The following is a 27,948-nucleotide window of genomic DNA, read 5'->3' as shown; positions in this document are numbered from 1 at the left end:
TTCCATCTGCTTCTTTGCCACTGCCTTCCAAAGGAACATCTGCGTGTGTGTGGGAGAAGGGAAGGAGGTTGGATCTATGCCACCTGGGTCTTCAGTCTCAAAGTATGGGATCCAAAGGAAATAAAGAAGAGAAGCTAACAAATGGTCCAAAAAAAATGAAATGAGGACAGTCTGCTGAGAGCAAAGCTGTACTTCCTTTTATAGCAGAGCCACATGGTCAGGCAGTGGCATGTGCAAACAGCAAGAGCCACACACAGGAGGCAGCTGGTGACTGCAAGCATCTAGAGCACCCGGGGCTCAGACATTCCTTCGGGTTCCCAAGGTCTTTATATAGTGTTCTGTTCCTCATATCTCTTTAACCATTTTGGGAGCAGCTGGTGTGGGCCAGACACTATTCTGAACACAAAGGAAACAGAGATGAAAAATATATAATCTTTACACCTAAGGACTTAACACAAGATTACAATATAAAATACCAAGCCATATTCTCCAAGTAAAGAAAGATGTTCCAGGAACACAGACAAGGGGAAGCAACTGTGTGAAATTAAATGTTGGTTCCAGGTCAGTAAAGGCTATGAAGACAGTGCTGTGAGGTCAAGCTGGGAGGATGAACAGGAGTTTTCGAAATCAAGGACTTCTTTCACTTAGAGTAATAATTTCCGTTCCATCTATCATAATTTCATTTTCTCTCATGACTGAATAAAATCCCATTGTGTATGTATATTGTATTCTCTGTCGGTTCATCTGTTGATGAGTACCTCAACCAGTTCTGTGTCCTGACTATTGTGATAGTCAACATCATGTCAGGACTCAGAATCCTTTGGCTACATGCCCAGGAGTGGTCACAAGGTAGCCATATTTTAAGACAAATACTGCATATTCTATGCCATATACATAACATAGGTTTAAATGTGTGAGTGTGTGTGAGTGTGTGTGTGTGTGTGTGTGTGTGTGTGTGTGTGTGTGTGTGTGTGTGATGAGACTACAAAAGGAACCATCGAGGGGAGGGTGAAATATCAAGGGGATGATAGGGTGAAGAAGAGTGGACAATAGAATCGTGTATGACGTGAAATCATAAGGAAGGGTACTGAAAGGGACTAGCAGAGAGGGTTCTGAAAACGCCATCACAAAATGCATTTCTTTGTAAGATAACAAAAAAAATAGTTTAAATGTTTTTAGAGAAGACAAGTTATTTATTCTCCTTGTACCTATGAGCAGCACATGACAGCAACCCTTTGTAAAGCCTCATCTCACTTCCTATCTTTGTCAATGTCAGGCTCTCAACATTTCTATCCAACATTCTCTCCCAAGTGGGGTGGAACATTTCATAATGTTACCCCAAACTCTCCATAATGCCGTAGAAGAGGGAGTATAAAATAACACCTGTTTTTACTATGGTAGAGCAATGATAGAAGAACCAGGCTGATTTTAATTTTCCTTAAATGTCTAACTTTGTGATAAGCATTACATGGGACATCCATACCATACCTCTCCACTAAGGCTCAGGGAACATCAGGGAAGGCGGGGCAGAAAGAATGTAGGAGCTGGGAAACAGGGAGAAGGTCTCTGAAACTTTATCTTCTGGACATGACATGGCTATTGCACTCATTCATAATAAGTTCAGGTGCCTGCATAAGATCCAGCCTGTTGACATTCATGCACCATGGCAGAGGGGCATGTAAGGCCCCATCCCTGGTGAAAGAGACATTAGCTGTTAATGTATGTTAATGTAGAGGAGGGGCAGTCATTTTTCTTCAGAGGATGTAGCCACCAGCAAGATGATCATAATCCAGTAATAACTCCATACCTATGCACACAAAATTCAGCAGCTGATGGAAGCAGAAGCAGAGATCCACAGCTAAGCACTGAGCCGAACTCCTGGAATCCAGTTTTAGAGAGGGAGGAGGGATGAGCAAAGGTGTCAAGACCATACTGGGGAAACCCACAGAAACAGCTGACCTGAGCAAGTGGGAGCTCATGGACCCCAGATTGACAGCTGGGGGCGGGGCCTGCACAGGACTGAACCAGGACACCTAAATGTGGGTGTCAGTTGGGAGGCCTGGGTAGTCTATGGGACCTCTGGCAATGGAACCAGTATTTATCCCTAGTGCATGAATGAACTTTGAGAGCACATTCTCCCATGGATAGATACTCTCTCGGCCTATATACACGAGGGAGGGCCTAGGCCCTGCCCCAAATGATGTGACAGACTTCAATGATCCGCCATAGAAGGCCTCACTCTCCCTGAGGAGTGGAAGGGTGTAGGATGGGGGCTGGTGGGGGGATGGGAGGGAGAGGGAACAGGAATTGATATGTAAAATAAAATTGTTTCTAATTTAAATTTAAAAAACAAAAATAAATAAATGCAATGGAGTGTTTTAAAGGCATCAAAGTAGAAGGTAGAAGCATTGGTCCAAATGAGGATGTCAGGCAAATAAAAGAGGGAAGTGTATATGTGTGTGCGGGGGGGGGGGGGAGGGTTTGAACTGATGAAGACATATCATATGTGTATGAAATTGAAATTGTCAAAGAAAAAATATTTTTAGAGTATCTAAGTTCACTGAAGTCTTTATATAGAGAAACACAGTATCAACACAATAAAAAGTTTAAGGTAGACATTTATCTGCAAAACAAGCCACTTAAACATCAAGTGAATATTTACCTTAGTCATATATATGCAAATACATATATGCATATATATATATATATATATATATATATATATATGTCTAAGAAACTAAAGTCAAAAAAGCTATGAATGGAGTGTTGCCATTGGATAACAAAAAAGAAAGAAAGAAAAAAAAACCTTTGTCTAGTCTGATATAATAGTGACAAATATTTATCATTTAAATGAGAAAAAGTAAGGCCAGCCCTGGAGTCATTGCTCACTGAATGTATTGTCTCTTGACTGTTCAAGGCTGTCTGCAAACAAGTACAAAACTTGCCATCTTGTTTGGGATTAGTCATAGTTTACCCTGGGATGCAGATGAGCTGGCACAGTCTCTGGCTATGCAATTGTGTCTTGTGTGCATTTTAATAAATTTTATTTTTAAAATATGTGTTGGTAAAATGAGAACAGCTGCAGGGTAAGAATCAAGTGCAGCCTTTGTTCTGTCAATGCACTTGTGCTCAATGGGAATCTTCCCTTGGTGTAAAATAATTATTGAGAAATAATTTTGCGAAGCTTTGACTGCCAAAACTTAGTAACCTCTAAAATCAAATGAGGTGTTTTGTGTATTTCAACTCGATTTAACTTCTCCAAAGCTCTTATGTCTACTATAAGCACAGATATCGTATTTTATGATTATTTTTTAAGTAGAGTTTAAGGACAGTTTTGAATTGTCAAAGTAGAGCTGCTAGGTTTGTGAATAAGAAAATTTCCTAGGTTTTGAACTCTAAGGAATGGGCTCTTTTAAAGGCCGATGACTGAAATTTTTTCTAAATGAAATTTTCTATGATGTCTTTCTGTGGATGAGGAAAAGATAATTGATATCAGAAGGACACCAGAAAATATTTTACAACTTAGAATTGATGGAAGCACAGTATATGTTCAGTTTGTAATGCATGCTGGAGTTTCTTAGCCTAATTTGCAAGTGAGAAAGGTGATGTGGCAAAAGGTTAAATAACTATATTTGAATTGTTTGAATTTGCAACCATACCTTCTAGTTTCCCAGAACATCGTGGTTCATGGCAGCATCATTCCTTTTGGTTTTGTGTTTTCCATCATGAAAAATAGCATTTTCTTTAGGGACAGAGACAAATACATCTTTTCATTGACTGAAGTGAATTTCCCACCTGAATAAGTTACTTCTCTATCACTGTGACCAGACTGTCTCACAAACACAATTTAAGCGGGAAAGGTTTATTTGGGCTCATGACAGAGTGGAGAAGACACAGCCTAGAAGCAAGTCTGTGACACTGTGAGCACCTTCAGGGCCCATGACTAGGGACCTGCTTCCCCTGGTTCTGACTGACTCAGCCCTCATCTCAAAAAGGTTGCACAGCCTCTGAAAATAACCCCACCAGCTGGGAAACAGACATTCAAAATGCGCCTATAAGGGACATTTGAGGTTCAAACCATAGCACTACTGGATGCAGAAAAAGTCAGATTTCGTTGGCGTCTTGTAACTTGAAAGGGAGATTCTTCTGCCATTTCCTTCTTACTAACCTAGCTTTCTTCCTTGGTTCTCCCTAAGGTATTACAGGGTGGCAGCTCATAGCGTTAGAGCAGTGATTCTCAACCTGTAGGTAGACACCCCTTTGGGGTTAAACACCCCTTTCATAGGGTTTACCTAAGACCATCAGAAAACACAGATATTTATATTACGATTTATAACAGTAGCAAAATTATATTTATGAAATATTAATGAAAATAATTTGATAATTGAGATCACCACAATATGAGGAACTGTATTAAAGGGTGGCAGCATAAGGCAGGTTGAAAGCCACTACTCCAGAGCTTACTCACTTGCCATGAGAAGCTGGGTAAGTGCCACTGTTAGCTCCAAGTCAACCTGTGGCTGGTGAAATCAAATTTTTGTGATATAAGTTGTTAGTCTTTAAAATGGCTGAGCAGAACATGAACACATTAAGTAAACTCTTTTTGTTTGTTTGTTTGTTTACATGTATAGCCCAGGCTGGCTTGTAACTCATAATCATCCTGCTTCTGCCTCCTTTAGCAAATCCTACCAGTGTAGGATTTAGCCTCACAACTGGCTAAACTGGTTAAATATTCCATTCCTAACATTTTCCAGATCCTAAAATAACTATACCTAATTTTTCTGCCTTCTCTGGAATGCAGATAAATCATGATAAATGCATCAAGAATGAATTAAAGCACTTGTTGAAACATGACTATATTTTGTTGGTGAAAGAGAAAATATATGATGCCATGGTTATCATTTACATGAAACAGAACAAAGGACGTCAGTTACACTCTAACATTTTTCTCCAGAATTTTTTTCTTTTCCCACATATATATATTACTTAATTTCTAGGGTTGGTCCTTTTTTACTAAACTTTAGGAAGGTGTAATGATTCATGATATAATCAAGTCTGTTTTTAAATTCAGCCTCTGACAGGTAGACAGAGACCTAGCAGAGATTTCTGAGCCAACACCTCTTATCTCTCTCCACTTTCCCTTCCAAAGATTGGTCTCAAGATGATGGGTAGTTGGGGGAAAAATCTGTCCCGGATGTTTGTCTCTACTGAAGTTCTAATTACATTTTTTGTAACCTATAGGACTACCAAGAAGCCTCCAACTTGGAACAATTTGTCACTCGATTTTTGTTGAAGGAGACTTTAAATCAATTGCAGTCTCTCCAGAACTCTCTGGAATGTGCCATGGAAACTACTGAGGAGCAAACCCGTCAAGAAAGGCAACTAATGTTTTTCTATATCTCTGATTGTGCTATATTTTATTATTATTCCCTCATACATTACATTCTGACTGCAACCTTTCCTCCCTTCACTCTTTCCAGTTTCCTTCCCTCCTCCCCCAAATCCACCTCTTCTTTTTTTATTTGAATTACAAACAAGATTGAATTACATGACAATCCCAGTTCCCATCTCCCTCCCTTCCTCCCCTACCAACCCCCCAACTAAAGCCCTACCTATCACATATCCTTTCTTCTAATCTACACCTGACTCAACCTTTCTGCTCCCTCATGACCTCTGCAGCCTTCCTCTTCTTCCCTTCTCATTCCCATAGCTCCCTCCCCCATCTTCCCATGATCTCAGGGTTTTCAACTCTATTCCATTGATCTACCTGTCTATTTTTGTGTCAATACCAAGGTGGTTTCAGAACTATAGCTCTGTAATAGAGCTTCAAGTCAGGGATGGTGATGCCTCCAGAAGTTCCTCTATTGTACAGGGTTGTTTGGCTATCCTGGGTCTTTTGTTTCTCCATATAAAGTTGAGAATTGTTCTTTGAAGGTCAGTGAAGAATTGTATTGGGATTTTGATGGGGATTGCATTGAGTCTGTAGATTGCTTTTGGCAAGATTGCCATTTTTACTGTGTTGATCCTGCCTATCCAAGAGCATGGGAGATCTTTCCATTTTCTGGTATCTTCTTTAATTTCTTCCTTTAGAGACTCAAAATTCTTATGGTACAGGTCTTTCACTTTTTGGTCAGTGTTGCCCCAAGGTATTTTATGTTGTTTGTGGCAATTGTAAAGGGTGATGTTTCTCTGCCAAATCCACCTCTTCTTTCTCCTCAGAAAAAAAGAGCAGATCTCCCAGTGATGTCACTGTACACAGCATAACAAGACACAATAAGACTAGGCACAAACCCTCATATTAAGGCTGGGCAAGGCAACCCAGTAGAATAAAAATGGTCCCAGGAGCAGGCAAAATAATCAGAGTTCCCCCCCTCCTATTCCCACCATTACGAGTTACACAACCATAACATACACACAGAGGACCTAGTGCAGACCCATGTAGACTTCCTACTTGTCCCTTCAGCCTCTGTGAGCCCCTATGAACCCTGCTTAGTTGATTCTTTGGACCATGTTCTCAGAGTGTCCTCAATCCCTCTGGCTTCTACAATCCTTCCTTCTCCTCTTCTACGAGGTTCCTCTGGCTCCACCTAGTGTTTGGATGATACACTTATGAAAAAAGGCAGTTGAGGGGTTATTATGCTTATTCTAGAGAAAAGTAATTACATCAATTAATAGATTTTAAGGCAATGCCAAGGACCTTTCTAAGTTATTTTCTTTGGGGAAAACATCTTACCTTCTATTATGTTGTCTGTCATATACTGAACATATGTGAATTGAGAATTTAGTAGGTAGAGTTTAAAAGACAATATAGATGATACTAATATACATTTAACAAGATATTAATCCTTAAGGAGATAAAACCTATTACATACATAAAACACGGTTACTAAAACTAAACCACAAGATAAATGGAAAGGGAAATTGCATGTAGATGGGTTTCTGAAGAGTGGAATACTAAATGTAGCAGAGTGGAATTTAAAGCCATGGCCTAATCTTCAAAATTGGTGTAATTTGAAAAAGTTTCTGCTGCCTCAGAAGGAAGCATTCATAAGCCTTAACCTAGAATATTGTTTCCTTGCCTACCTGCACCCCCAAAGGCCAACATGAGCAGAGACACCAGTACCAGCACCAGTGACAGAATCATAGTAAGACAAAGGCTGTCCTTTCCTAAGATATCTATCAAAACAGTATTGGAAAAGCTTCCAAGGTTGAGGATGTTGAACTGGATCATGGGAGGACTTTAAGAGGCAGATTAATATTCTCTACTGTGCTCTGGGCCACCTCATTTTGGATACCTGTCATCTGGCTAGCTTTTCTAAGCTTGTTTTCTCACTCCACAATTCTTTGCTGATAAAGTCTTCATGCAGAATAGGCTCTCACATTCCACATCCCTACCAAGTGTTCTATTTATACCCTGTATTCCCACTCAGTCAACTCAACTTTGGAATTACTCATTCTCTCCATTGGTCTTTGCCTTTCTAGATAGCAGGGTCTTTCATTTCTCTCCTCTGCACGCTGCATGAGTGGGACTGAATGAATGGAAGTGAACCCTGAGGAAGAGCAGGGCATTAGGGACAGTGAGGAGGCCAATTTGTCTTGCAACTGTATATAGTACATATTTGAGAGAGAGAATAAGTGAGGGGGAGAAGTCAGAACAGGATTTATAGAACTCCTCCATTTTTAATATCACAAAGGAGGATTCCATAGTGCCCTACAAAGTCAAGAGTTATAAGCTGGAGGTTTCATTAAAATTTCCAGAGTCATAATAATTTTCTTCCCCTTTGGCATCAACATTCCTTTAGAATTTAGTGGTTGTGAAAGCAAGGGACACAGACTTGTTGGGAGGAGGAAATCCAGAGAAAACATCTCCTCCTTCTAGCAGCCCCAGGCAGAATCACACAGCATCGTTCATCCTGCAATAATGAGTCAGACATGCTGGGCTGGGCCTAATGTCTGTGCCCATTCATGTGAAAACGGCAGTTTCAGAGAGGAAGATAAGCACAGCTGGAACATCACTGAGGTGAGATCCTCAGATGGCATAAAATGTGTGTGCTCTGGCACACGGGCTAAGTGGGAGCCACTTTAATTCCCTGTCTTTTGAAAGAACCTAATAGCCAGAGGCAAGAATAATTATTATGTGATGTGGAAGCCTCCCTCGAGGGGACTCCTGTTCTATTACATAAACCCTCCTCTTCACAATCTACATTTCCTGAGCACAGTTCAATTACATGTGGATTTCCTTTGTCTAATGGGATCTCTGAGTTTGATCTGTTTTCCAAGTTTCTTTGGTAGGCAGGGATAAAAATGAGTCCCTGGGCTTGGAAGTCTTTTTTTTTTTTTTTTGAAAGTTGTCTATTACAGAAGAAAGGAAAGGCTTTCATTTCACTGACAAGTGATTACAAATCCTCCCATGGCTTATGATCAGAGAAAAGTGGCTCTGATTGCCTGTGTCACCAAAGCATGGGGCTTATGCTGTGTGGAAATTCATAGGGAAATTAGATTTTGCAGACTAGATATATGTGGATTTTTGTTGTTGTTGTTCTTTGCCTAATCTTTCAAAATTGACATTTTAAAAATGCCTCGATAAAATAGTCATTAACACACAAACAGTCAAGGGGAAGAAACCCCACCACAAAGCCAACCAGAAACTAGAAACAGGAAATGTGAAAAGAAGGATGTAGAATGATTTAAAAGCTCCAGGGAAGCAGCTCACACAGGCTGTGTGAAAGGGAGATGTGTTCACAGTGATGAACATGAAGAACCATGGGATGCTAAAGAATCCACAGAGCCACATAGAACTGACAGTGGCATGAAAGAAAGACTGGTGATTGTGGAAATTCCCAACAGGGATTTTTAGGAACTGCCCCTTCCCAGTCTTAAGAACCTTAGAGGTAAACAAGTGTATACAAAGCACAATAGGGGTGAGGCACAAAGTTGAAGATGAGACACCAAATGAAGGCCTTCATCCTGACCAGTGCACCCAAAACCCCCTTTGTATCTCATGTTTCCAGATCACTGACAGCAGGGCTCAAAGTTTCCAGTTAGGGAACACTGGGGTGGAAGATCTGATTAATCTAATAGAGAGTCCTAGACAGACCCATGAATAGGATTACAGACTCCAGTTTGGAAGACATGATGTGGCTCATGTGCAGGGCACACAAAAATGCCATCCTGCCTTGTGAGTCCTTCCCTGGAATGGAGAGGAAGGGGAGGAGCAACAGAAAGAGTAAAGCAAACACAAACCAAAACTAGAAGAAACAGACACTGTTATGGAATTTGAGACCACCAGGGAAAGACCTTTAGACTCAATTCAGATAATAATTAGCCAGATTTATTAAAACTGCTAGCAGGGTCACACAGTCTTTAATCCAAATCAACAACAAGCAGTACAGATGCTGGGAGAACAACAACTCTTTCCTTTTTTTTCTTGTATTTTTTTTTCCTTTTCCAGGATAGGGTTTCTCTGTGTAATAGTTCTGGATGTTCTGGAACTCACTCTGTAGACCAGGCCGGCCAGGAACTTTAGAATCTGCCTGCCTCTGCTGGGATTAAATGTGTGCATCACCACCACCAGATTTAAAGAAAGGACTTTTAAATGCAAAAACCACAAGAGTCTTGCTTTGCCAAGACTAGATGGTGACAGTAACCTCAAACTAGTCCTTGAGCATCTGCATAAGCAAAATAACAGAAGCCAAAACCAGCAGTTAGTCATATCATAAGAAGCAGATGGTCATGACTGCACATTTTTGGGTAGGGATCAAGGAGTCAGGATTGTCAGGAACTTATCTTCCAGGAATTTGAGTCAGAGACAAACAGCTATCAGCTACCAAGATAGATCTCTAGCACAAAATGGATTTTCTTTAGCTATCACAAAATGATTCAGATAGAAGAAAAATATGTATCAAAAGAAGCAAAACCATCAAATGGTAAAGATAATGCTGAAGGAAAAGGAATCCATAGCAGACAAGAGAGCTCTTGTCTCATATGTCCAAGTATATGATTAAATATTAAAATTCTCTGAGGAATATTTTAATGCAAAATCTCTAAGAAGTAACAAAAAGGAAATATATAATAAGAAAACTAGAGAATAAGTCTAAAAGATCTTATATTTGTGAAACATAAGTTCCAGAAAAAGAACAAGGGAAGATGACTATCAAAAGAATAATTCAAGAAATCTTTCAGAACAAGAGTAAAAGTTTTCAACTTGATAGATTAAACTAAGAACTCATTATAATGTTTGCAATCTAACACAGAAAGTGCAGTTATGACATTTTAGAATATTACAGGCAAGTTGTGTCCAGATATTCAAAGGGAGAAGTCGGGACATTTGGAAAGGACAAAAGGATCTACTCTGGGAACTGGAATGAGAGGAATCTGCCTCCCCTCCTTCCCTCTCTCTCTTTATATCTCTCCCTTCACCTCCCTCTCTCCATCTCTCTCTCTCTGTCTCTCTGTCTCTCTCTCTGTCTCTCTCTCTCTCTCTCTCTCTCTCTCACTTTTTTTTTAATGGAGTGTGCTGGATGTCTCTACAATTTTGTCTAAATGACTGCAGAACCTGGAAAAGCTGTTGCTGCTATTGATGCATAACATACTGCATATATATATATATATATATATATATATATATATATATATAATATATATATTTTTGGAAACTTTAGCTGTGCTGTCAACTTTGGAAAAAAGTATCCCAGTTTACCGCGTTCAGTTGGCATTGTACAAAAATTAACAGCCATATTGTTCTAGAAATGTTGAACTTAATTTTTCCATTTGTACAGGGGTAACGCACTGTATTAAATATGTAAGGTCTTAAAAAAAAAGGGATTTTGAGAGCCCATCCCATATGAAGGGATGCTCTCTTGACCTGGACACATGGGGAAGGGCCTAGGCCTGGCCCAGGGTGATGTGGTAGACTTTGGGGAGCCCCTTTTGAGGGCCTTACCCTGCCTGGGGAGTGGAGGGGGGATGGCTAGGGGCAGGTGGGATGTTGGGGGGGGAGGGAAAGGGAGAAGGGATTGACATCTGAAGCAAGCTTGTTCCTAACTTGAACTAATAAAATAAAATAAAATAAAAATTAAAAAACAAAACAAAAACTAACACATTGGAATTCAACAAAACATGCAAACAGAAGGAAAAGATCCCAAGAGAAGGCACAAGAAACCTAGATCACTTGTTTGCACCCTCAGGAATCCCATAAAAACACTAAACTGGAAGCCATGATATATACACAGATGACTTGGTTCAGACCTATGCAGACCCTGTACATGCTACCACAGTCTATATGAGTTCATATGAGCTTTGATCATGTTGTTTCAGAGGGCCTTTTTTTTTTTTTTTTTGGTGTCCTCCATCCCATCTGGCTCTTAAATTCTTTTTGCCTCTTCTTACCCAGGATTCCCTGGGATCCGAGGGGAGAGATTTGAAGGAGATATCCCATTTAAGCTTCACTGTACAAAGATCTCCAAATGTCTACATAATATCAACTGTGGGTCCATTTGTTCCTATTTGATTAAGGAGGAAGCTTATCTGATGATGGCTAAGCAAAACAAAGATCTTTGAGTATAGCAACATGACATTAGAAGTCATTTTATTGCTATGTTTAAAAATATTGTATTTGGTTTTACCATAGGGACCTGGGCTATCTAATGTTCTTTGTCCCCTAAGCAGTGTCAGGAATTGGTTCCATCTCATGCAGTGGGCCTTTAGTCAATCAGATATTGGTTGGATACTCCCACAAGCTTTGTGCCACTGTTGCCTTAGTATATCTTATAGGCAGGACACCATTTTAAATCAAAGGGTTTGTAACTGGGTTGATATTTCTTTTTTGGTAGTGTTCAGAGTATCTTCTATACCAAAGACAGTAGGACATGTGGGTCAGGGCTCTATGTGTGTAGCATATTGATGTATCTGTATTCAATGGGTTGTTTATGTGTTGTCTTCATTAGTGGGGACCTGCCATCAGATTATGGAGAACAACCAATAGTCTCTTTCAGCTGCCTGGGTGGTCTGGGGATTCCCTGGAACCCCTTTGGCCAACAACTCAAATTAGACTCAATGCAATCCCAGTACTGGAAGCTTCAATTGGTGACAAGAGATATCCAGAGGATGCTATGTTGCCTCCATCATTTGACAAATTCATTTAGACCCCCTTCCTATATGTACATACTTTAGGAAGCTTCTGCTATTTTAACTATCTATTCTACCCCCCAATAGTCCTTAATTTTAGCTGCCTCTCTCCATATTCTCTCTCTTGTCATTCTCTTTACCCCCTCACTCTCCCTTCCCACTCAATCCTCCAATTCCTCCAACCTCCACCCATCCATAACTGTCTATTCTATTTCCATATCCTAGGAAGAGCTATCTGCCCCTGCACCCCAAGTCCCTTACTCTATACCAGTGTGGTTTTATGGACTATAGAATGGTTAGCATTGAGTTAATAGCAATTATCCACATATAAGCAAACATGTACCATATTTGTCTTTCTAGGTTTGAGTTACTCATTCGGAATGATTTTTTTTCTAGTTCCATCAATTTTCCTGAAAATTCATAATTTCTTTTTAACAGCTGAACAACACTTCATTATGTAAGCTTTATTCATACTTCTATTGAGGGATATCTAGGGTTGTTTCCAATTTCTGGCTATTATGAGAAAAGCAGCATTGAATATGGTTGAGCATGTGTCTCTGTGGTAGGACGGAGTATCCTTTGGGTATATGTCCAAGAGTGGTACAGTTGGATCTTGAGGTAGATCAATTCCCATTTTTCTGAAGAACCACAACAATGATCTCTCTGGTGTCTGCACAAGTTTGTACTCCAACCAGCAATGGAGGGGTACCCTCTTACACCACATCCTTGCCAACACAGGCTGTCATATTAGGATCCTGTGAGCAGTCCCTGGGCATCAGGTGTCCCTAAGCAGGGCAGAGAAAGTAGGGCAGGAAAGGGCAGAGAAAGCAGGGCAGAGAAAGTAGGGCAGGAAAGGGCAGAGAAAGCAGGGCAGGAAACAGCCCCGAGCCAAACTAGTTGGGTGGATGGATGCGGGAATGGTACTGGGGCCTTGGCAGTCTCTGGGTGTGTTGGATCCCATTGAATTGCGATCCCGTGAACAGTCCCTTGTTGTCATTTTCTTCATTGGTCTTAGCCACTCTGGCTGGTGTAACATGAAATATCAAAGTCTTTCTGATGTGCATTTTCTTGATGACTAAGGCTGTTAACATTTCTTTAAGGTTTTCTCAGCCATTTGAGTTTCCTCTTCTGAGAATTCTGTTTAGATCTGTGTCCCATTTTTTAGTTGGATTATTTGGGGTTTTGGCATCTAGTTTCTTGAGCCCTTTATATATTTTGGATATCAGTCCTCCATTGGATGTGGAGTTAGTAGAAATCTTTTCCCATTCTTCAGGCTGCCACTTTGTCCTATTGGCAGTGTCTTTTGCCTTACAGAAGCTTGTCAGTTTCATGAGATCCCATTTGTTAATCGTTGATATTAGTGCTTGTGCTATAGGTGTTTTGTTTGGAAACTTGTCTTCTGTGCCAATGGATTAAAGGCTATTTCCCACTTCTCTTTATCAGGTTCAATGTCTCTGGTTTTATGTTGAGGTCTTTGATACAATTGACATTGAGCTTTGTGCAGGGTGATAAGTATGGATCTATTATATTCTTCTACATATAGCTATCCAGTTTGAATAGTGCCACTTTATTGAAAATACTGTCTTTTTTCAGTGTCTATTTCTAGCCTCTTTATCAAAAATCAGTTGTCCTTTGGTGTGTGGATTTATGTCTAGGTCTTCAATTTGATCCCGCTGATCAACTTGTCTTATCATCTGCAAATGATAATACTATATTATCATTATATATTTATATACATATAATATTTATATATATTAACAACATGCGTATAATATATTAAATATATAATATATTTTCACATATATTTGTATTTATTAAATGGATATGTATGATTTTATTTATATGTGAGTGTGTTCGTGTGTGTATACATATAAAATTTGACTTCAGCCTTTCCAATTTGTATTCCCTGGTTTACTTTAGTTGTTGCTCTAGCTAAGAATGCAAGTAATATATTGAATAGATATGGAGAGACTGGACAGCCTTATTTTATTCCTGATTTTGGTGGTATTGCTTTGTATTTCTCTTCATATAAGTTGATGTTGGCTATGAGCCTGCTATAAAATGTTTAAGTATGTCCTTTGTATCCCTGATGTTTCCAGAACTTTTGTCATGAAAGGATGTTGTATTTTGTTGAAGGCTTTTACTGCATCTGATGAGATGATCATGTCTGGTTTTTGTCTTTCAGTTTGTTTATGTAGTGGATTACATTTATCGACTTATGTGTGTTAAACCATCCCTGCATCTCTGGGAAGAAACCTACTTAATCATAGTGGGTGATAATTTTGCTGCTCTTGAATTTGGTTTACAGGTACTTTATTGTGATTTTTGCACCTATATTCATAAGGAAAATTGATCTGCAATCCTCTGTTGTGTTTCTTAGGTATTAATGTAGTTTGGGTATCATGGTAACTGTGGCATAATAAAACAATATGGGCCATGTGCCTTCTGTTTTCACTTTGTGGAATAATTTAAGGTGTATTAGTATTAATTAATTCTTCTCTAAAATCATCTGGCCTGGGCTTTTTTTCTTGGCTTGGGAGACTTTTAACTATTGTTTCTATTTCATTAGGGGTTATAGGCCTGTTTAAATTGCTTACCTGATCTTGATTTAACTTTAGTAAGTGGTACCTATCAAGAAAATTATCCATTTCTTTCATATTTTCCAATTTTGTAGTCTTGGTTTTTAAAATATGTCTTTAGGATTCTCTGGATTTCCCTAGTATCTGTTGCTGTGTCCCCTTTTCATTTCTGATTTTGTTCATTCTGTCTTTACCTCTTAGTTAGTTTGGATAAGAGTTTGTCAGTCTTACTGATTTTCTCAGAGAACCAACTCTTTTCTTCATTGATTCTTTGTATTATTTTCCTTTTTGTTTGCTTGCTTGCTTCTAGCTTATTGATTTTAATCCTGAGTTTGATTATTTCTTTCCAACTACTCTGCATGTTTATAATTTTTTCTTTTTGTTCTAGAGCTTTCAGGTGTGCTGTTAAGTTACTACTATGAAATCTCTCCAATGGTTTGTGGTATGTTTTCATGGTATGGACTTTCCTCTTACAACTGCCTTCATTGTGTCCCATAAGTTTGTGTTTGATGTATGTTCTTTTTCATTCAATTCTAGAAAATCTTTAATGTCTTTTCATTCACTAGTGAGTTATTCAGTTACTATGAGTTTGTAAGCTTTCTGTTGTTTCTTTTTGTTGATATTCAGCTTTAATGTATCCATTGAGGCCAGATAAAATGTAGGGTGTTGTTACAGTTTTCTTGCATATGTTGAAACTTGGTTGGTGACTAAGTATGTGGTAAATTTTGGAGAATGTTACATGAGGTGCTAAGAAAGAGGTATATTCTTTTATGCTTAGATAGAATGTTCTGTAAATATATAATATGATTTGTTTTGGTTTATAATGTCAGTCAGCTGTATCATTTCTCTCTTTAGTTTCTTGTCTGAATGACCTGTCTATTGGTAAGAGTTGGTTATGGAAGTCACCCTATCGGTGTGTAAGTATCAATGTGTGAGTTTAGCTGTAGTGGTGTTTCTTTTACTAACTTGGGTGCCCTTGTGTTGAGGGTATAGATGTTAAGAATTGAAATATCATCTTGGTATATTTTTTTTCTTTGATGAACATGTAATATACTTTCCTATCTCTTTTGATTAGATTTGGTTGAAGTCTATTTTGTCAGATATTAAAATGATTACACTAGTTTGCGTCCCAGGTCCATTTGCTTGGAATATCTTTTCCTATCCTCTCACCCAATGATGTCTGTTCTTGATGTTAAGGTGTGTTTCTCGGTTGTAGAAGGATAGATTCTTGTTTTGAATACATTCTTCTAGATTGTGTCTTTTTATTGGAAGATTGAGACCATTTTATATTGAGGGATATTAAACATTCTTTGGTTATTTCTGTTATTTTGCAGTTGTGCTCTCTCTCTCTCTCTCTCTCTCTCTCTCTCTCTCTCTCTCTCTCTCTCTGTGTGTGTGTGTGTGTGTGTGTGTGTGTGTGTGTGTGTGTGTGTGTTGTGTGTTGTGTTTCTCCCTCTTTGATTTGCTGGTCTGGGATTATTCATTCTTGTGTTTTCTTGGGTGTGACCTCTTTAAGCTGGAATTAACCTCTTTAAATTCAAATTTTTCTTCTAGTACTTTCTGTAGGGCTGGAGTAGTAGATACTGCTTAATATTGCTTAAATTAGGTTTTATCATGGAATGTCTTTTTTATTTTCTCTATCTGTGGTGATTGAAAGTTTTGCTGGGTATAGTAGTCTGGGCTAGAATCCATGGTCTTTTGGAGTCTGCAACACATCTGTCCAAGCCCTTCTGGCTCTACTCAGAAGTCAGGTGTTATTGTAATAGGTCTGCCTTTAAATGTTACCCTTGCAGCTTTTTTATCTTTTTCTTTGTTCTGTATATTCAATGTTTTGATTATTATATGGGAAGGGGACTTTCTTTTCTGGTCCAGTCTATTTGGTGTTCGGTATAATTCTTGTACCTTGGTGGTATCACATTCATCTGTTTAGGAAATTTTTATTCTATGATTTTGTTGAAAATATTTTCTGGGCCTATAATCTGGGTTTTTCTCCTTCCTCTATTCCAATTATTCTTAGATCTGGTCTTTTCATAAAGTCCAAGATTTTCTATATGTATTGTGCCCAGGTTACTTTTAGATTTAACATTTTATTTGACTGAGGTATCCATTTCTTCCATTATGTCTTTAATGTCTGATAGTCTGTCTTCCATCTCTTGTATTCTATTGGTGAGGCTTGTCTCTGAGGATAGTGTTCAAATTCCTAAATTTTTCATTGCCAGATTTCCTTCCATTTGAGGTTTTTTTTTTTATTGATTCTGATTTCATTTTCAGGTCTTTGACTGTTTATATTTATTTCCTTCCTCTGTTTCTTTTTTTGTGTTTTCATAGATTTCTTTAGGGATTTATTCCTTTTTTTCCTTCATAAGCCTCTATCAAATTCATAAAGGCTATTTTAAGGTCTTTGTCTTGTGTTTAAGTGATGTTGCAATGCTGCTGTGGTAGGGTTTCTGGGTTGTAGTGGACAGTGTCCTGGCTGTTACTGAGTTTTTACGCTGGCACCTAAGCATCTGGGACTAGGAAGGTTGCAATTCTTGGTGCTGATATCTGATCTTGTCTTTGTTGGATGCGTGCTTTGTGCCTTGGTTTCCATTGTTCTCTCTGGCTCTTTGAAGAGTATTATGGAAATTCTTCTAGGATCCTGATGTATGTGACCACTGGGGATTCCATGTAAATTGTGTTTCTAAGCATTAAGAACTGACTCTTAGGAACAGGAATAGGAATGCAGGGGAGATTGAGGGTGTCCATAGTAAATCAGGTCGTTCCACCAGGATCTGCTTAGTCCCCTGGCAATGGAGGCAGAGATTACGGAGAGGCTGCAGCAGATGGTTTGCTAGAGAACTGGAAGTGAGACTGGGGAATTGGACTTAGAGAAAGGGAGGAAAGATGAAGATCTGCAGTTAGTCTAGCTATTTGGTTGGCCAGAGTGGCCTGTGGAATTCCAGAGAGTACCTGATGGAGTCAAAGACTGAGATAAAGCAGTTAGTCAGGGAAGGACCTTTGGAAGGGTAAGGACTGTGTAAAGTGGAGGTGGCAAAGGGAAGCTGCAGCAGGTAGTCTGCTATGAAGCTGGGGATCAGACTGAAGGACTGGATTTGGAGGAAAGGAGGGAGAGATAAAGATCTGCAGTTAGCCAGAGGCAGGGGATGCTGCCTTTAAGATGACTGACTGCCTTAAAGTCATCGAAGCATAAAACTAATGCCATGGGAAGCATTTCACACAGAAATTTGTGTGAAATCCACCTTAGGAAGCAATTTGGGGCTTATTTATCATCAAACAAAGGAAACAACACAGAAAAATAGAATCCAGTTACACAAGATAAAAGCAAAATGAATCTATCTTAGAAAGCAATTTGGGGTTCATTTATTACCAAACAAAGAAAACCACAACAAGAAAAATGGAATACAGTATCACAGGATAAAAACTAAAGGAATCTTCACTAGTGAAAGATAGTTAAAAACTGATTCTCACAAGAGCAAATGAGTGCTATAGTTGACTGCCTATAATGGAAAATATGGAAAGTGACTCAGATACTTAAGGGATTTCTCTAGCCGGAGACATCTATGTGCCAGCTTAAGGCCAATGCAACATCTTTAGATACTGCTCAGTCTTTCTTTATCACATCTTAAGCACTTGTCTTCCATTCTTAAGTAGGTCACAATTGAAGACAGTTGAAGTTCCAGCTACCATGTTCTGTGTGCCAACAAAGAAACAAGAAAGACAAACTTGCTTTTTGCTAAGCCCACCTTTTTAATAAAGCTTCTTTCTTAGAGGTTCCTCACAACTTTCCCATGTAGTTATCACTGGTTTGTGTATTTCCCATTGGGAAGCTAACAGGAAAACTTAATAAGATAAAAATACAGACATAGTGGCCAGGTGTTGGTGGCGCACGCCTTTAATCCCAGCACTCCGGAGGCAGAGGCAAGCGGATCTCTGTGAGTTCAAGGTCAGCCTGGTCTCCATAGCGAGTGCCAGGACAGTCTCCAAAGCTACACAGAGAAACCCTGTCTCAAAAAACCAAAAAAAAAAAAAAAAAGACATAGTGATTTAACCAAGCTGAGTTTTAATAGGATGGTAAATGGAACAATAAGCACTTGCCAAGAAATGTCTGTGGAAAGGGAGTGGAGACACATCTGGACATAGGAGGAGAGGAGTGGAGGCACATCTGGACATGGAAGGAGGGGGGACATATCTGGGCATGGGAGGAGGGGGTGAAGGCACATCTGGACATGGGAGGAGGGAGCTTCAGTTTGGTGAAGTAAGAATTATGGAATTAATTGCCATTTAAAATACATGAAATTTTACTAGATTGGGACAAAAATTTAAAACATCAAGCAAAGAAAACTCCATAGGTATTCTCAGGCAAAACACAATACATCATATACAGAAATTTTGTTTGTATTAAGGACTTGGCCAGTGATGGAAATAAGGGTTAGTTTGCAGATTAAGTTTTACTTGGGCTTAATTTTAAGACTAATGAAAGCCTAGAACATTCCTATCTTTGCGTTTGTATGCTGTAGTAACAAACAGGTTGGCTCTCTAGGGCATGTTTAACTATCCCAGAAACACCTGGTGGGTGAAACCTTAGGATCACATCCTAGGAGCAGCATACTGAAGGTCTGACAAGAAAGATCAATGTTGTCTCTTATTTCAGGCAAGGCCCAGCCAAACCAGAAGTCCTGTCTATCCAGTGGCCAGGAAAGCGATCCAGCCGCCGAGTCCAGAGACACAATAGCTTCTCCCCCAACAGCCCGCAGTTCAATGTCAGCAGTCCAGGTAAGGCAGACTCCGAGGCAGGCTTCATCAGCGGCTTGAAACGCTTTCCTCTTATCAAATGCATGTGACACTGAAGAGGTCAGAGTATTTATTAGGAAGTGAGGGTGAGATCACCTGCCAATCCTGTCAGATCCTGGACAGCTCACAGAGGGATGGACTCAGAGGAAAACACTCCCGAAGTCAATTCCTGAGAGACCGGCCCTGTTGTGCACCCTAGACCTGAAACTGCTCCTCCACCCAGTACCTTCTTCTCGCCAAGTTCCTGAAGTGTGTATCATAAGCTCACCCAGGAAAGTCTTTGGATTAGCCCTAGCTGTCTTATCCTAACCCAAATTCTTACAAAGTGGACATGTGTTTCCACATTATCCCAGCTCACTCAGAAGAAACCAATGCCCAGAATATGGAACTATTAGTCTAAAATCATCTGGAATACCAGTCCATTATTATTGCCAAAGAAACCCAAAAATCTCTATAATTACAACTACAAATAATTATTTTCTCCCTCATTCATGTGTGGTTAGCACTGGTTTGGGCAGCATCAGCCAGGTGTGGTTCTAGGCTATAACATGAGTTCTCTGCTCCTAGTAGCTTCATTGAAACAAGTGACAAACAGAGCACTTGTGCCTCCTGGTAAGTGGCAGAAGCACAAGCAGCCAGGTCACATTTATATAAATACATTTAAACTGCAATTTTATTCCTGCCCCCTAACTTTCCATTTGCCAAATAAGTCACATTCCAAGACCACTAGCCATGGTGAAGAAAATACTGGCCCTCACTGTAGCAAGAGGTATACAGTTCCCCCACCCCCACCCCCAGGGCTTGCACAGGAACCATGCCAAAGGAACAAGCAAGGAAGCAGCAAGCAAATTACAGACTGCTCTCATTGCTCCAGAATGGCAGTGCTGAGTTCCCAAAGCCAAGCATAAATTATACTATTTCCATTTTAACCAGTTAGAAAACACAGAGCCGGGGAGACAGCCCCACGAGTAAATGATCTTGCTGCCAAGTCTGGCAGTCCAAAATTGATCCCCCCAAACCCATATGGTAGAAAGCCAGACTCCATGTTAAACCAGCGCCCACAGGTTGTCAGCTGACTTTTACACACATGCCTTGGAATGCATGAATTTTCCCTGAGTGTGCATGCACACATATGCACACATACACACAAGAAATAAATAAAATATAAATGTGATACAACCGGGGTGGGGGATATAGAAAATTGACAGTTATGGTCATGCTACCTGAGTGTGTTGATCAGATTTAATCTTAGAATCCTGACTAGTACTAATCGAAAAGCAGAGTCAAAACAGTTCTCAAGGACTTTGATTTTCCTTAAATCCTCGTAGGGAACAACCCAGCTTAGAAATATGCTACTTAATTTGTGAATTAAACATGAATATTTGTTTCTACGTTTATTTTCTTAAACTCTCATTTCTGGTAGCACTTATTTGTTGCAGTGATAATGTTTGTTTTTACTTTGTAATTTGTTGGTGCATGTCTTCTTCCAAAAGACAGGTACAGAAGTACATTTCAATATAAATCACTATGCTTTATTTTTGCAGTCTTAAAGATGAATGGTTTTCCTGTGCTGTTTCCATATTTGAATAGATCCTCTTTACAACTTAGGTCTTGATTCCATCTCTTTCTATGATAAAGTAAGATCTATAGTTGTGAATTCAATTTTGCCCTCATTTCAAGAAAAATTAACTAATATAACTTCAACAATCACTTGTAAGACATCTTAAGTGAGTTGTTATCAGCACACAGGAAGCTAGGATTATCAATCAAGCTTTCAGACCATAATGCCCTCCTTTTCATCATAACCTAGTAATAGTTAAGCAATAAAACCAGCAGTTAATGTCATGTTTAATGTGGTATGTTCTGTACAGTCCAGAGAATGATCTATAACAGCCATATTTTAGATTTTGAATGAATGAGCTTATCAAGTAGATAACAAGCCAAAGTAAATGAATAAATAGAGAGAGAAAGAGAGAGAGAATGTTCCAAACAACCTCTAAAGACATCCCACAGAAAGTGACTGAGAAATCCCTGTTAAGGCAGCTGAAGTATGATAGTCCCAGAAGAGTAGGCACCTTTGCCAAGGCTTGCAAGTAAAAGAATAAATAGTAACACCTAAAGATGACATCATCAGATTAGGAGTCAAGTGAATTTACAATTGAACTCTTTCTTCATGGGTGAGCTTCCTGGTTCTGAAATCCCTGGCTTCTCCTTCCCACGACAGACTCTCTTATATCATGGGAAAAACAATAGTAACATTAATTGGAAATGGTTTACCTGCTAGTTCCTCAGGGGAATAATGTGTTTACTCTTGAGTTGTTTGGCTGTTCACTTCCTCCCTTCTGTAAAGTTAGGGAGCCAGCTCATCCCCGACAAGGAGCTTTGGAGGACATTAAGAAACAAACATGCTTGGGTCTGAAATGAGGAGGGAGGGCAATCCTACTCCTAAAGACAGCTTCCAGTGAGCTCAAACAGCACAGGACACTTGCCAATGTCATATGTATTACATGGTACCAGATTGGCAGGTTGATATTTGATACATATATGTACACACACACACACACACACACACAAACACACACACACACACACACACACACATATATATATATATATATACAAATTTATACATGCATCCAAATTAGTACCTGCTATATCCACATATATACATGAGTATTATTTTATATACATGAATACAGCACAACAGGTTCTAGTTTGCATTCTTCTCCTCTAAGCCATGACTAAAGGGTCATGGCTAGGTTAGTTGGTGGGTAAGGCAACACCAACTACCTATTACACTTATTTTGCGTCACAGCTTCACATCAAGGTTCTGATTTTATCTGTTCCTGCCCCTGCCTTATAAGTGAGTTTAGAATCAGTGTTTTCCTTCTTTTTCAAGAACTATCTTATAGAAAGGTAAAAGAGGCTCAGCAGGGATCTGTCCTTTGAGCTTCACAGGCTAGTACAGAAAACAATATACAATTAAAAAAAAAAAACAGGTTTGTGAAAAAGTCAGTGATGCAGGGGTCTCTGGGAATCAGATACTAAGACATCACTCATGGGTACATTTTTAGGAATCTGTTTAAAAGTCAGTGATCCTGCGTCCTTCCTTCAGGTGGAAGGAGAGATAACTAAGCATCCTGCATTGTTAAAAATTTAATATTCTGCCTTTGTGATTTCCTCCCCAGCGTTGTTAGAAGAAGACAACCAGTGGATGACCCAGATAAACAGACTCCAGAAATTAATTGATAGACTGGAAAAGAAGGTAGGTACTCCCTTTTCTTTCCTCTGTCTCCTTTGCAAAATCTTCTGACCCAGTTTCCTCGATGCCTGGATATCCGTCCATGGCTGCCTCACAAATACAGGAATGTCCAATATTCAACTGGCTCTTTGAATGGATGGTTGGTAGCTATGAGGGCTTGCTTTCTGATCGGTTGGTTGTGTGTTAGTTAAATCAAATATGAAAGCTCAGAGTTATGTTTAAAATAAGGCCCAGAGCTGAGAATTAAATGAACCCTTAAGTTATGCTTGGATGATGGTAATGGCATCTAATATAATGATACAAGTGAGGTCTTAAAAATTTTCCAGTTTAATGAGAATTATTTTATGCTCAGCTTCTAGAGATTAACATATTAACTGATAATTTTAGCCTTTTAAGCCTGCCTAGTAAGCAGACAAGAAGGGATATGATGAAGACCTATTTGGAGCTACATTGTTTCTTCTTAATTAATATATCTATATGGAGTGATTCAGCTTGTACATAGTGTCCTAACACTATACTGGTACTATGCTTATAGAGCTTGGATGGTTAAAAGTAACCTTTGTCAGTCAGTAAGAAGACTTGTTTTCTGTGACTTCTAGATAACAAAAAATGATTATTTTCTTTTTATTTGATATTTTTGTAATTTTTTATTAGTTCAAATGAGGAACAAGCTTGCTTCAGAAGTCAATTCCTTCTCTCTCTCTCCCTCTCCCTCCCCTCCCTCCAGCCCTCCCCCAACCCCCCACTTGCCCCACCCCAACCACCGCCACTCTCCAGGCAGGGCCCTCAACGGGGGCTCCCCAAAGTCCACCACATCATCCTGGTCAGGGCCTAGGCCTTCCCCCATGTGTCCAGGCTGAGAGTGCATCCCTTCATGTGGGATGGGCTCTCAAAGTCCCTTCTTACACCAGGGAAAAATACTAATCCACAACCAGGGGCCCCCTAGAGTGCAGAGACCTCCTAATTGACATCCATGTTCAGAGGTCTGGATCAGTCCTGTGCTGGACTCCCAGACAGCAGTCTGCGGTGCAGGTGCTCCCCTTTGTTCAGGCCAGCTGTTTCTGTGGGTTTCACCAGCCTGGTACTGACTCCTTTGATCTTCATTCCTCCCTCTCTGCAACTAGGTTCCAGAGTTCAGTTCAGTGTATATCTGTGGATGTCTGCCTCTGCTTCCATCAGCCACTGGATGAGGGCTCTAGGATGACATAAACAGTAGTCATCAGTCTCATCATAGGCGCAGGGCATTTAGGTAATCCTCTCCACCATTGCCTAGATTGTCAGTTCGTGTCATCCTTGTAGATCTCTGGAAATCTCCCTAGTGCCAGATCTCTCCTTGGACCTATAATAGCTCCCTCTGATATGGTATCTCTCATCCTGCTCTCCTCTATTCTTCCCCTGACTCAATATTTCTGCTCCTCCATTTCCTCCTCTCCCCTCCTCTTCTTCTCCTCTCATTCTGGCAGCTCCCTCTCCCCTACCCTCATGGTCCCAATTAGCTCAGGAGATCCTGCCCCTTTCCACTCTCAGGGGTCCATGCATTTTTCCCTGAGAGTCTTTCTTGTTTCCTACTTTCTTTGGTGATGAGGATTGTAGGCTGGTAATCCTTTGCTCTATGTCTACAATTCATATATGATTGAGTACATACCATGTTTGTCTTTTTGTGACTGGGTTACCTCATTCATTATGGTTTCTTCTAGTTCCATCCATTTGCCTGCAAATTTCAGGAATCCATTGCTTTTTTCTGCTGAGTAGTACTCCATTGTATAAATGTACCACATTTTCTCTATCCATTCTTCAGTTGAGGGGCATCTAGGTTGCTTCCAGGTTCTGGCTATTACAAACAATGCTGCTATGAACATGGTTGAACATATGTCCTTGTTGTATGAACGTGTATTATCTGGGTATATGCCCAAGAGAGGAATTGCTGGATCTTGAGATAGACTGATTCCCATTTTTCTGAGAAACAGCCATACTGATTTCCAAAGTGGTCTTACAAGTTTGCACTCCCAGCAGCAATGGAGGGGTATTCCTTTTTCTCTACATCCTCTCCAGCATAGTTTGTCATTGGTGTTATTTATTTTAGCCATTCTGACAGGTGTGAGGTAGTATCTCAGAGTTGTTTTGAGTTGCATTTCTCTGATGGCCAAGGACTTTGAGCACTTTCTTAAGTGTCTTTCAGCCATTTCAGATTCCTCTGTTGAAAATTCTCTGTTTAGTTCTGCACCCCCCACTTTTTAATTTCATTGTTTGTTGTTTTGGTGACTAGCTTCTTGAGTTCGTTGTATATTTTGGAAATCAGCCCTCTGTCAGATGTGGGTCTGGTGAAGATCTTTTCCCATTCGGTGGGCTGTAGTTTTGTTTTACTGACTGTGTCCTTTGCCTTAAAGAATCTTCTCAGTTTCAGGAGGTCCCATTTATTAATTGCAGATCTCAATGTCTGTGCTACTGGTGTAATGTTCAGGAAGCGGTCTCCTGTGCCAATTCGTTCAAGGGTATCTCCCACTTTCTCTTTTAGAACATTCAGTGTGGATGGATTGATGTTAAGATCTTTTATCCATTTGCACTAAAGTTTTGTGCATGGTGACAGTATGGATCTATCTGCAATCTTCTACATGTCCGAATCCAGTTGTGCCAGCACCATTTGTTGATGATGTTATCTTTTTCCATTGTATAGATTTAGCATCTTTGCCAAAAATAAGGTGCTCGTAGGTGTGTGGGTTAATATCAGGGTTTTCATTTTGATTCCACTGGTCTGTCTGTCTATTTTTGTGCCAATACCAATCTGTTTTCAGAACTATGGCTCTATAATAGAGCTTGAAGTCAGGGATGGTGATGCCTCCAGAAGATCCTTTATTGTACAGAGTTGTTTTTGCTATCCTGGGTTTTTTGTTTTTCCATATAGAGTTGAGTATTGTTCTTTCAAGGTCTGTGAAGAACTGTGTTGGGATTTTAATGGGGATTGTGTTGAATCTGTAGATTACTTTTGGTAAGATTGCCATTTTTACTATGTTGATCCTACCTATCCAAGAGCATGGGAGATCTTTCCATTTTCTGGTATCTTCTTTAATTTCTTTCTTTAAAGACTCAAAGTTATTACTGTACAGGTCTTTCACTTTTTTGGTAAAAGTGAACATTTTTGTTTGGCAGAAAAACCGAGTCTTAAAGAATCCATGTATAATTGCACAAATAAACAAGGATTGGTAGAAGAAGGGTTGTTTGTTGTTTACATGACTGATTGTCAGAACTGAATTCATAGCTAATGTTCAGTAGGTGCTGATATTTGCCAAAAAACTGGAATGTGCAGATGTTTATCTAAAGGAATGGTCTCTGTGAGCTGGGTACTTGGAAGGATTTTACATTCAGAAAGTGTGTAAGTTATATTTTAAAACTGATGGTGACTCAAATAAAGAATTTGGTTACAATAAATATAAGTCATCTTTGTAATTTAATAAATTTGAGAAATTTCTGGAAGGGTACGGAAATGGTCATGAAGTCAACAGATATTCTAAGACAAGAATTCAGGAGCTTGGGAGATATGATTACTCCAGATATCTAGCTAGCAAGAGCTATAGTCTCTGGAGCTATGTCCACTAGAATTAATGAATTCAATACATTTCCAGTATATTTGGGATGTACTCACGATTCCATTTCCAGGTGGGAAGACAGACGTGGTGCTAGCTTCTTAGAGAAAGAGAGGAGAACATTCTAACAGTCTCAGACCACTTCAGTGAAGGGAGAATAGGTAATTCATGGAAAAGAAAATGTGTTGGCATTCAAGTTGACATAAATGCTGACTAACTAGCAAACTGAAGAAGTAATGTTTTAGTAAACAAAGAAGACATTAATTGGATAGTACAGTGAAGTCATGAAAGTGGGGTGGCTTTGTCTTTCCTTTAGGAAAGCAGTGAGGTCTAAGCTTACATGGTGAATTGCCATCTGATCATGAGGGGCTTTTGTAACAGAGTAAGGGGATGCAGGCTTGGTCTTGAGAACACCAGGCACATTTATTATTTTTAAAACTGTTAATTTGAAACATAATATCTTTTGCTAGAAAACCAGGAAGTAAGATACAAATTGCATTAAACCAAGATCAAAATGAATTAAAACAAGAATAGACTAGACTGTGAGCTGAAGAAGCCATCTCCAGCCATTTCAAGTGTGTGTACCAGAACCCAGAGATGGGTCCAGACTAAGTGAGGCAATAGAAATGAAAGACTTCCAAGATTAGAAGTAGAAGTGACAGCACCACCAGATGGAAATGCTGGGAACTCACAAGTCTGAGAATTTCAGCCTATCAGAGTCCACTCATAGTAATGGGGGAAACAGGTGGTAGTCTACTTTGAGGTGCAATGAGAAAAGAAACTGGCTTTCTAGATGCATCAATTTCAGGGTACAAAAGGCAAAGGTACCCCTTTAAGGGTCAGTAATGAGGTCTGGCTGACAGGCCAGGTCTTATACATAGCCTGACTGAAGTGAAACCTTAATGCCTGAATATGGACAAAGATGCTGAAAACAAGGTCAGAGGGAAATAACCCTGGATAACTCCAGTCTTTCAGCCAAGGCATCTTCATTGACACTGGTCTCCTACTGGAGCAAACACATGAACTATAAGCATGTTACAAATCAACTTTCTTCTTTCATTTTCTGATAACTGGATTTTCAGCTAGGACTAAAGGAAAATGAAAATTTTCCTTTCTAAATGAAAATTAGTTTTCTGATGTTGAAAGGCTTGGGAATATGAGACCCTGTTTTGAAAAGAAAACCTAATGGAAACATAAGGTTCCTGTGTTAAATAAGTTTAGATTCTTTTAAAGAACAATATACCTCTTTTTGAAGTGGTTTTGAAGTTCCTATGGAAACTCTCTCTTAGGTGTATGAAATATGTACAGTTCTTTTTTTCTGCATGGCTTAAACTTTAGTAATACCTTTCTGACCTGTTTTAAATCAAAATATTCTCACATCCCTTTCTTTCCTGGACTTTTGTCTCCCTCCCTTCCTATGAGATGGTTTTATTGTCAGAGCAGCATCCAAGAGGCTTGCTGGAAGTACAGCGTGAAGGCCTTCAGCCTGGGCCTCCAGCTATGTGCTGCTCAGCATGAGCTGTCATAATGAGTATTGGAGCAGTATGGGTTAGGTTTTCTTATGACTTTTTTCCATACTGTGCTGAATTAGGTTTCCAGAGGTAAACTA

General features: G+C 39.5%; 1 protein-coding gene across 1 annotated transcript in view; it reads left to right on the top strand.

Annotated features, from left to right (window-relative positions):
- The window catches only part of LOC100751097 (N-terminal EF-hand calcium-binding protein 1), a 154,606-nt gene that overhangs the window by 107,331 nt on the left and 19,327 nt on the right, over positions 1-27,948 (top strand). Inside the window, exons 6-8 of the mRNA XM_027403556.2 lie at positions 5,242-5,378; positions 19,357-19,478; positions 22,685-22,761. Of these exons, the coding sequence (XP_027259357.1) occupies positions 5,242-5,378; positions 19,357-19,478; positions 22,685-22,761 (336 nt within the window). The remainder of the gene's footprint in view (positions 1-5,241; positions 5,379-19,356; positions 19,479-22,684; positions 22,762-27,948) is intronic.

The sequence above is a fragment of the Cricetulus griseus genome, chromosome 2 (genome assembly GCF_003668045.3).
Source record: "Cricetulus griseus strain 17A/GY chromosome 2, alternate assembly CriGri-PICRH-1.0, whole genome shotgun sequence".
NCBI lineage: Eukaryota > Metazoa > Chordata > Mammalia > Rodentia > Cricetidae > Cricetulus > Cricetulus griseus.
This window is presented reverse-complemented; position numbering and strand designations above follow the sequence as displayed.